The following is a 10608-nucleotide window of genomic DNA, read 5'->3' on the forward strand; positions in this document are numbered from 1 at the left end:
AATGAGAGAGATAAGAAAAATGCAAGATTGGGGATTAATCGAGCCATCAAATTCACCCTACAGCAGCCCCTTATTAGCTGTCACGAAAGCTGATAAAAGCATATGGCTAGTCTTAGATGCACGAAACATAAATAAAATTATTGTACTGGTACACACTAGGCCTTAAAATCTGATGAGCAGATACAAAAGTTCTTTGGCAAGAAATATTTAACTTCCATCAATGTGCACTCATCATTTTGGCAAATATTACTATCCAAGGAATCCAGGCAGCATACTGCTTTTGTCTTCACTGGAAGAAGTTATCAGTTTTGTGTTATCCCATTTGGTTTAAACATTAGTGATAGTGTATTTATAGCAGCCCTGGATAATGTACTAGGACCCCAGCTACTAGAACAGGACACTGCTTATTTGGACAACCTATTATTAGTTCTGATACTTGGGAAGAACACATTCAATTGATACAAGATGTATTAACAGAAGTTTTCAACAAGGGGTGTCACAGTAAACCTAAAGAAATCGAAGTTTGCCTGCCAAGAAATTAAATTCTTTGGGCAAATTATTTCGTCTCACGGAATCAAGGCCCGGATCTGAATAAAATGGAGACAATAGGGAATTTTCTCTACCCACGCACAAAGAAGAAACCAAACAGTTTCCTTGGCCTAGCGTCGTTCTTCTGCAGGTTCCTAACAACGCAACAGCTGAATGGCGATGCACTACTGAGTTTATTGAAGAAAAATGTGCAGTGATGTTGGGCACCACAATGTAAAAAGGACTTGAACAGCATTAAAGAGGCCCTGGTAAATGCACCTATTCTTAGCCAGCCATACGTGTCGAAGGTCTTTTACATTCCGACCAATGCTCCAAATTACAGATTCGCTCATTGTCTATTTCAGACAGATCAGAATTAAGATAAGCTGGAGATTAAAATGATTGGGTTCGCCAGCAGGACACTAACAAAATGCGAAAGAGCATATACAGTAACCAAACTTGAGGCATTAGCGGTGGTCTTTGCTTTTAAAAAGTTTAGAAGGTTAGCAAGGTGGACGCTCGTGCTTCAGGATCATAATTTTGATATAATGCATGTCCACAGTCCAGATAGTGTCGTCGCTGATGCGTTATCTAGAGTGCCACAGGGCATATCAGAGTTTGCACCAATAGTAGAAAACTTCACTGAGTACAGGATCTTATTGATTAAAGATAAACTATATCGGAAGATCTATCTTGCACTATCGAAGAATGTGCCACAAATCAAGGGATTGACCCAATGTGGAGGAAAATTAACAACACACTGTGGCAACAAAACGACAGTGCCCTCCATCAGTACTATCGAATAAACAACAACATCCTCTTCTACAAATCAGACAATCCAGATAGTAACTGGTGGGTGAGCATTCCTTCCGATCAACCCAGAGACCTAATGTGGTTTACACACCAAGAATGGGGAAATTTCAGTGTTGCCAAATGTACCATGAAGATCAATCAATACTGTTACTATCAAAACCTAAAGAAAGTGTACAAGGAGTTATCAGAACCAGCAACATTTGTCAGAAGGTTAAACTGACTAATGTTTGCAGGGATGCAGATTTGGATCCCACTGTAGCAGGATGTCCAGGACAAATCATAGCAATTGACGTAACGGAACCCATACCTACTGCAAGAGGGGGGGTGAAGTATATTTTAGCGGTGTATGATTTATTCACAAAGTACATTAGGATGTATCCTCTCCGGTCATCAATGGCAAGCAGTATTCGGAGAAAGCCAACAGGTGAATATATAAAATCTTTTGATTGCCCAGTAACTGTGCTCACTGATAATGCTTCATAATTCACAGGAGACAGATGGAAGGCTCTAACGAAAGAAAATGGTATCAGGCATGTCCTCATCTCACGTTTCTCCTCTAGCAGTAATCCAGTGGAGAGGACGTTTTGAGAATTGAACTGATTCATTAGGATGTACGCCCTCAACAAACACGCCAAGTGGGTCGAATATCTTAACAGCTTCATGGAAATCTATAATTAACCACCCAACATTTCAACTGGGTTTGCACCCACTGAATTAATGTGGAAACAGAAAGATGAACTAAATGAGTGGGTTAATGCCATTCCAAAGATTCAGGACCAAAGGATGACCCACCAACAAGAGCTCAATATTACATTAAACAATATAACTCGCCAGGCCGAAATTCGCAAAACGAAATTCGACAAGAAGCCTAGCAATAAACAGAAGTACTCAGTCGACAAACTAGTACTACTTAGAACGCATCCTAAGCCAATGCTGATTAAGAAGAAAAGTAAAAAGTGGCATCTATTATACAAAGGGCCATTCAAGATTCTTTCAATTCCTCATGACAGTTGCTTTTTACTGCAAGACATCAATACTGAAAGTATGCAGGGACTCTATTTTTATAGGGACCTTAAAAATATTTGCAATAAGAACCAGTTCATTGATTGCAACTAACAAAATATTCAGTGCACAAGCATTATTGTAAAATATGTAAATAGTAGCTATAGAGTAGTTTTACTGTAAATTCTTTTACTCCTGTGTCTTAGTTTACAAGGATTTATTTCAGGTCATGTATGACCAGGTGATATGTTTAACTGTAACTTCAATTCCTGATCAAATCTAAGTTCCCACAAGAGAACAATCAAAGAATTTAAAGCACTGAAGTTTCAATACTGAAAGTTCATTCACTAAATGTTTTAATGTAAATATGATTATCTTATTTTTTCTATCTTAGTTATTTTGGTGTAAATATGTATATACTTTAAGTATATCACGCATCTATGAATGTGGATGAGTCATGAATGTACTTTGCCTTGATTTATGTAGTGCACACACACGAACAGATATTAGTTGAGTGCTAGTCCCCATGTTTGCTTACTTCCCAGTTGGCTCTCTTTGGAGCATTTGGCTTCCTGCATACCACTTTGGGTACTTGTAACAATCAGGTTTTGCTTTGCCATTAGCTCTTTGAGCTACTTACTAGTAGCTGTGCCGAATATGTGCATCTGTTCCGAAATATTAATTATTAGATTTATTCGATTGTGAATGAATGAGAATAAATGACAATAAGCAAATAAAACGTACCAACTTATGGGGATGTACTGAAATCTACATGGTTTGAAAGTCTTCTATTGATCAAGACAAATCTAGAAGATTCTATCAGTTAATTTTTTATGTGATGCTCAGTATAGTACATGATTTTTGTCTTTATGTTTTGGCGTAATACCAAATGTAGTCATGAACAAATATCATTGCTGTGTAAGTGATATAAAGATCGTCTGTTGTGTGGAACTATGAGACACAGCAGTAATCAATATTTGTACTATGTGTCCCACGAGAACTTCAAAAATCAAGTCGATATGCACAAACTGTGTTTTTCATTTTAAAACTGTTAAGCAGTAATAAATCATTCAAATCAGTGATAATATGAACGCTCTTCGAGTGCATATGTTAGCAGCAACGACTGGACGTTGGTAGACTTAACAAACTTTGAAGTTTTTATAAAAAATTGAACAGACCTCAGACTTTTAATATAACGAGATAACCTCATGAGGAGAAACTCTTGAAACAGACTGTACTGCCAGCTGCGCGCCAACAGTGAGAGCAATGTTTACATACAGTGAGAAATAAACAAACCACAGAGAGTGGCTCTTTAAGGATCTTTTCTTACTGAAGACAGAATGGGAACAGTGCAGCATTTGTTAAAATCGTTTACTGTGATGGCCATAGCCGTGGAAATTTTAACACGTTGACCGCCATGTGGCCACTGGCGGTCACAGAAAGCCTCACACCGTGCGCCTGTCATTGCCTGATGGTAAAACATCCATCCCTAGGTGTGCGATTGACATCATACCACTGACATAAATTATTAGGTGAGCCTCCGTTGTTGAGATCAGAAGACTGCATGTTCGCAATATAATCAAGAGAATTCACCGGAAGTGTTTTATGCTCTTACACCATCATATCACTTTTTTGGAACAGCTATTTGGAAGGAACATAATTTTCTTAGAGTTTTCAATGTTTGAACTGAGGATTTGTCACTGTCTACGCAGCTACCCACTAACTTAAAGCGAAGCATTTATCGAACTGGAGTCAGCATTCTTCTTCTTGCATTCCAAGGCGAAAGAGAAAATAAAGCTGTGCATCTATGAACAGAGCCATTTACACAAGGCAACGAGGTTTTGTAAGTTACTTTAAGAACACGCCACTGATGAGTAACTATGTTCCACAACGAAGCAAATCAGAACAGTGATAACTATTACCAAAGAAAATAATGAAACTGAGTACATTATATTCTGCAGATAAAAGTTAAGTATTACCATAAGCGCAGTTTGCTGATTCACATTACTTTATAAAAAAAACCGAAATTGTCGTCTCAAAGGAAAAGTGTTAGTTCACTCTGGATTAAAACATTTCATCTTTGTAATTGAACTTCATTTCTCAGATATTAGCAGAATAGTGAGATTGCATCAGTATGATAACAAAGGTATTCACTGCACATATTCGACTATATGCACCACTTTAGTAGAGATGGGTCGAATTCGTTCATTCCCGTGAATTACTTCATTCATTTCACTCTTTGCCGTGAAGCGTTCAAATGAAGTAGTTCATTCACGAAGTACGGAAGCCTAGCGAAGTTGCCCAGTTCGCCGCTCAGCTGAGGCTACGCTCGCTTCGCAGTACTTCATAATTTTACCAACAGATGACCGAACTATGCAGTAACGAGCAGTAACGTTTTACGCTCTTGCAGTGTCTGAGGGTTAAATAGAGCATGGTCGAAGGGGACAAAGGAAAGATAAACAGAGAAACCTGTCACATATAAAGAAGGTATTACATTTAATCTTGCTCGACATAATTTTCTCATGAAGCGCCCAAAAAAGTCCTTATCTGCGAAGTGAAACCTTATTTGTTGTATTCATGGACTGAAAACTAGGGCTACCAACGAAATTCAATCCAATTTTATGTTCCTTTTAAAATTTAATGCAGAATAGAATGAGTATGTTTACCACTGTTACAAAGTCTATATACCTACGTTAAGTAATTATTCGGAAGTTTTCCTGTAGATTTTATTTTTGTTGAGAATAATAACCCTCCAAATTCAAAACGTAAACTGTCACCTTTAGTCATTGGTACGATTTCAGGTACAATCCCTCTTTATTTTATTCGGAAAGCAGTTTTTGTGTCTGTTCACTCTTATACAATGGCTAGCAACTCGCGATCGCGTAAAAGTAGTGAAATTTGGGGTTTCTTCGCCGATTTAGGTGATGGGAAAGCAAAGTGCAATTGTTGTTCTAAGTGTATTTCGTATAAAGGAGGAAATACATTTAATCTAGCGCGTAATGTTCGAGTACTGCATCCAACAGTGTCATTGTGAGTCAGGCGCTTAGCGCCCCCTGCTCCTGCATCTTCCAATACTTCTTGGACAAATTACCCGGACAATCCGGAACCAACATCAGCAAATGCCAGAAGCGAACAGCAGTCGGTGCCAGAAAATAACAGTATCACTTCATTATCAGACAGCAGACATCAATATCACAGACATTACCTATGTATTTTCCGAAACCTCTTTCGAACAAAAGAAATCAGGAGATAGATTTCGCACTTCTGGAGACTGTTCAAAATGGTTCAAATGGCTCTGAGCACTATGCGACTTAACTTCTGAGGTCATCAGTCGCCTAGAACTTAAAACTAATTAAACCTAATTAAACCTAACTAACCTAAGGACATCACACACATCCATGCCCGAAGCAGGATTCGAACCTGCGACCGTAGCTGTCGCTCGGCTCCAGACCGTGGCGACTAGAACTGCACGGCCAATCCGGCTGGCTGGAGACTGTTATAAAGGATTATTTGCCCTTCAACATAGTGGAAAGCAAACATTTCCAAAGTTTTGTAGGTAAACTGAATGGTGCTTACAGAATGCCAGCTCGGAAGACCATTTCCAATACACTACTACAATAACAGTATGCCATGATGAAAGAAAGTTTGAGAGTCAAAATTAATTCTGCGGAAGCGGTTGTGCTGACAATGAATGGGTGGACCTCAGCCAAAACTGAGAGTTATTTGTCGGTGACAGCACACTACGTTAAAGACCTGGAGCTGCCGTCTTCCCTCCTAGAGTGCTTTAATACGACGAAAGGCACACGTTAGAAAAACTCCCGGAAGAACTGCTACGTGTCACAAGGGAATGGGGCATACAAGAAAAAGTCGTGTGTGTTGTTAGCGACAATGCTGCTAATATTGTGGCAGCTATAAGACTCACAGCCTGGAAACACATCCCCTGCTTTGCGCACACACTCAATTTAATTGTTCAGAATGGGCTTCCGCACATCAACCCATTCTGAATAAAGTAAAAAAAAAAAAAAAGTTGAATTTTTTAAAAGAAGTTCGCAGGCCTGCACAAAACTGAAAAAGATGCAGGAACAGTTAAAAGAGCCAGTTCTGGCACTAAAACAGCACACTGTTACAAGATGGAATTCAACCTATGATATGCTGCGAAGAATAATCGAGGTTAAGAATTCCCTAATGACAGTTATTACTCTGAATTATCCTGATCTTCCAAATCTGACTGCAGAGGACATTGCAAGTGTAACACAAGTCTGTGGCCTCTTGAAAGTTTTCAATGACTGAACACTGAAATTCATGTAGACGTGCAACAGATGGCCGAAAAGTTAGCTGAAGATCTAAAACGACGATTTCGAAATATAGAGGAAAATTCCATTTTCGCAGAAGCAACTTCATTGGATCCTCGGTTCAAATTAGATGGTTTTTCTGATAAAAATTCTGCTGAGAAGGTGAAATTACCGGCTGGTCCGGCGGAGGTTCGAGGCCCCCCTCGGGCACGGGTGTGTGTGTTTGTCTTAGGATAATTTAGGTTAAGTAGTGTGTAAGCTTGGGGACTGATGACCTTAGCAGTTAAGTCCCATAAGATTTCACACACATTTGAACATTTTTTTGTGAAATTAAACCTGATCAGGCACTGTGAGAAATTTGTGATGAACAATCCACTGCTACTGCAACAATCTCAGTTCCAACCACTGAGTCTACTTCTAGACTCTGACTCGAATTTGATGATGTGTTTTCCAGGCTGCAGAGTAATCCACACCCGAGAGCTGCTGCAATAGTGGAAGTGGACAAATACACTCCTGGAAATTGAAATAAGAACACCGTGAATTCATTGTCCCAGGAAGGGGAAACTTTATTGACACATTCCTGGGGTCAGATACATCACATGATCACACTGACAGAACCACAGGCACATAGACACAGGCAACAGAGCATGCACAATGTCGGCACTAGTACAGTGTATATCCACCTTTCGCAGCAATGCAGGCTGCTATTCTCCCATGGAGACGATCGTAGAGATGCTGGATGTATTCCTGTGGAACGGCTTGCCATGCCATTTCCACCTGGCGCCTCAGTTGGACCAGCGTTCGTGCTGGACGTGCAGACCGCGTGAGACGACGCTTCATCCAATCCCAAACATGCTCAATAGGGGACAGATCCAGAGATCTTGCTGGCCAGGGTAGTTGACTTACACCTTCTAGAGCACGTTGGGTGGCACGGGATACATGCGGACGTGCATTGTCCTGTTGGAACAGCAAGTTCCCTTGCCGGTCTAGGAATGGTAGAACGATGGGTTCGATGACGGTTTGGATGTACCGTGCACTATTCAGTGTCCCCTCGACGATCACCAGTGGTGTACGGCCAGTGTAGGAGATCGCTCCCCACACCATGATGCAGGGTGTTGGCCCTGTGTGCCTCGGTCGTATGCAGTCCTGATTGTGGCGCTCACCTGCACGGCGCCAAACACGCATACGACCATCATTGGCACCAAGGCAGAAGCGACTCTCATCGCTGAAGACGACACGTCTCCATTCGTCCCTCCATTCACGCCTGTCGCGACACCACTGGAGGCGGGCTGCACGATGTTGGGGCGTGAGCGGAAGACGGCCTAACGGTGTGCGGGACTGTAGCCCAGCTTCATGGAGACGGTTGCGAATGGTCCTCGCCGATACCCCAGGAGCAACAGTGTCCCTAATTTGCTGGGAAGTGGCGGTGCGGTCCCCTACGGCACTGCGTAGGATCCTACGGTCTTGGCGTGCATCCGTGCGTCGCTGCGGTCCGGTCCCAGGTCGACGGGCATGTGCACCTTCCGCCGACCACTGGCGACAACATCGATGTACTGTGGAGACCTCACGCCCCACGTGTTGAGCAATTCGGCGGTACGTCCACCCGGCCTCCCGCATGCCCACTATACGCCCTCGCTCAAAGTCCGTCAACTGCACATACGGTTCACGTCCACGCTGTCGCGGCATGCTACCAGCGTTAAAGACTGCGATGGAGCTCCGTATGCCACGGCAAACTGGCTGACACCGACGGCGGCGGTGCACAAATGCTGCGCAGCTAGCGCCATTCGACGGCCAACACCGCGGTTCCTGGTGTGTCCGCTGTGCCGTGCGTGTGATCATTGCTTGTACAGCCCTCTCGCAGTGTCCGGAGCAAGTATGGTGCGTCTGACACACCGGTGTCAATGTGTTCTTTTTTCCATTTCCAGGAGTGTATATACAAGCGCCTCTGCTACAGAGACAAGGAAATCCACTTCAGTGGTGGTCTGAACGTCTGTCAGTATACCCCTCGCTCTTTGAACTTGAAAAAATACGACTGTGTATTGTTGCAACCTCCACGCCGTGTGAAATAGTGTTCTCGAAGGCAGGACACCTTATAACTGACAGAAGAAATCGCCTGACAGGAAAAACGTCGAACGAATCATGTTTTTAAACGGAAATCCCTGAACATTCACCAAATACGTTGATCTTTCAGGACAATCCTCAAATTGACATTTAGTGTAATTATTTCAATAATGTGTACGAGATAAACATTCCTACATGAACGATTATCTTTCAAGCGTGGATTCCACGCATGCTTCAGTTCCAGACTCACAAGGTAAGCATTTATTTTCATGTTGGCTGTACGTGCTCACACGGCCAGCCTCTTCGTTTGTATCTTTAATATTCATTTGTCTGCAAGCGCTGCCAACGGTAGGCTACCCGTAGACGCGAAGTTTAAGTGCACAAATAGTTACGGGTAATGATGTCAGCACTGCAGGAAGCAGCTGACGCTGCCTTCCCCTCGCCCCTCACCGCCACAAACCCTCATAAACCTATCGTTCCCCACAAACTCCGCGCGATTCGTCGACACTCACTCGACAGGCAGTAGAGGGATGACTGAAGTGATGGGTGAATGAGCGACGTAGCGCTGGAGGGGAAGGGGAAGAGAGTGAGTGAACTAGAAAAAAGTGTGGAGTGTGCTATCTGTGAAGAGTTTGAAGACAGGCGTCTAAAGCTAGCGAAATGAGGGATGCTCAACTACCGGACCTACCGATAGATGGCTCTACCAGCTGATTACTGTCGTCTGTATTGCCCGCCATATTCGTATTTGGCAAGAAGTTTCTCTCGGTCTGTACGGTGTATAAGGAATTACGGATTATCGAAATGGTGATTTCTTGTTCCGCTTTCAATTGTACGAAGCGATGGAGTAAGGAGAGTGACTTACCATTTCACAGGTAATACGACTACTGATACAATACGATAAAAATACAGACTTAGTGCGTTTGCTAATTCGATGTTTTTGAACAGGTTTCCTCTAAAGCACCCAGAGCTACCAAAGACGTGGATTACTTCCGTGAAGCAGAAAGATTTTAATCCTACGTCTTGCAGTTTTCTTTACAGAAACCATTTCCGACAAGATGATTACGCAGTGAGCCCTGGAACGTGGAAGAAACGTTTCAAACCCGAAGCAGTGCCATCAGTTTCCGACACATTTGATGCACCAAATAAACAGCCACGACGACATGTTGTTAGGATTTTGAGTGACAACGATGATTCTACATTTGAGGTAGCTAATTACTTTCCTTGCTATGTGTGCGCCTTTTACTTTTGTGAATTTATTTCGTACGCTACATAGGTCTAAGCAGTGTTGTAATACAGGTCCATATTTTTGTTTATAGCGTTCTGTCATGGAATCCGTGCTCGATTTGCCCATTGCAGACGCTACTGATTGCGTGGAGAATATTGTCAATGAGAATTCTTCCGTGGAAAGCATGTCACACTTACCCAATGCAGAAGCTGCGAATTGTGTCGAAAACGTTAGTATAAGGATGTTTTCACACCCCCAACGTTTTCTTATAATATTTTTTCATCAAACCTTCAGTTATTTCAATCGTATATAACGAAATTATTTCCTTATTTAGAGTGCAGTTGGTTCTTCAGTAATTGATTGTGGTATACAGTCGAAAGTATAAATGGAAGACAAGGCGACCGAAACTTGCATTTTTTTTTCTCAGACATTGTGCACGAATTAAAACGTAAACTGAAGTGTGTCCGTGAAAAAATTCGAAGAAGAAAGTTACATAACTTCCTCAATCATCAGAAAGGAACACAAGTGGAATTAGTGTGCAATTTAGTGAACAACTCTCTCTCATCAAAGGGTAATAGATACACAACAAATGTGAAAATGTTTGCGATGACTGTGTACTTTTATTCACCAGCAGCATATGAATACCTGAAAAAATTAATGCCTCTGCCCCATTGATTTCAAAATGGG

General features: G+C 42.1%; 1 protein-coding gene across 3 annotated transcripts; it reads left to right on the top strand.

The window, feature by feature from the left end:
- Positions 1 to 9356: 9356 nt before the first annotated feature.
- On the top strand, positions 9357 to 10343 carry LOC126485123 (THAP domain-containing protein 1-like). 3 transcript variants are annotated; one of them, XM_050108757.1, is made up of 4 exons: positions 9357 to 9568; positions 9642 to 9900; positions 10013 to 10150; positions 10256 to 10343. In XM_050108757.1, exons 1-4 carry the CDS (start codon positions 9498 to 9500, stop codon positions 10304 to 10306), a joined length of 519 nt encoding a protein of 172 aa, XP_049964714.1. In that variant the 5' UTR covers positions 9357 to 9497; the 3' UTR covers positions 10307 to 10343. The 3 variants fall into 3 exon arrangements, with proteins under 3 accessions (XP_049964714.1, XP_049964713.1, XP_049964715.1); XM_050108756.1 differs by having other exon boundaries at positions 10013 to 10318; XM_050108758.1 differs by having other exon boundaries at positions 9723 to 9900; positions 10013 to 10318.
- Positions 10344 to 10608: the final 265 nt, after the last annotated feature.

Source organism: Schistocerca serialis, chromosome 6, assembly GCF_023864345.2.
Source record: "Schistocerca serialis cubense isolate TAMUIC-IGC-003099 chromosome 6, iqSchSeri2.2, whole genome shotgun sequence".
Classification (NCBI taxonomy): domain Eukaryota; kingdom Metazoa; phylum Arthropoda; class Insecta; order Orthoptera; family Acrididae; genus Schistocerca; species Schistocerca serialis.

What these genes read in the sequence shown, in the direction of transcription:
- LOC126485123 (XM_050108756.1), top strand. Translation starts at nt 9,498, where the DNA reads ATGGTGATTTCTTGTTCCGCTTTCAATTGTACGAAGCGATGGAGTAAG. An exon ending in AGTGACTTACCATTTCACAG is followed by an intron (nt 9,569 to 9,641) that starts GTAATACGACTA and finishes GTTTTTGAACAG; the next exon opens with GTTTCCTCTAAAGCACCCAG. An exon ending in ACGATGATTCTACATTTGAG is followed by an intron (nt 9,901 to 10,012) that starts GTAGCTAATTAC and finishes TTTTGTTTATAG; the next exon opens with CGTTCTGTCATGGAATCCGT.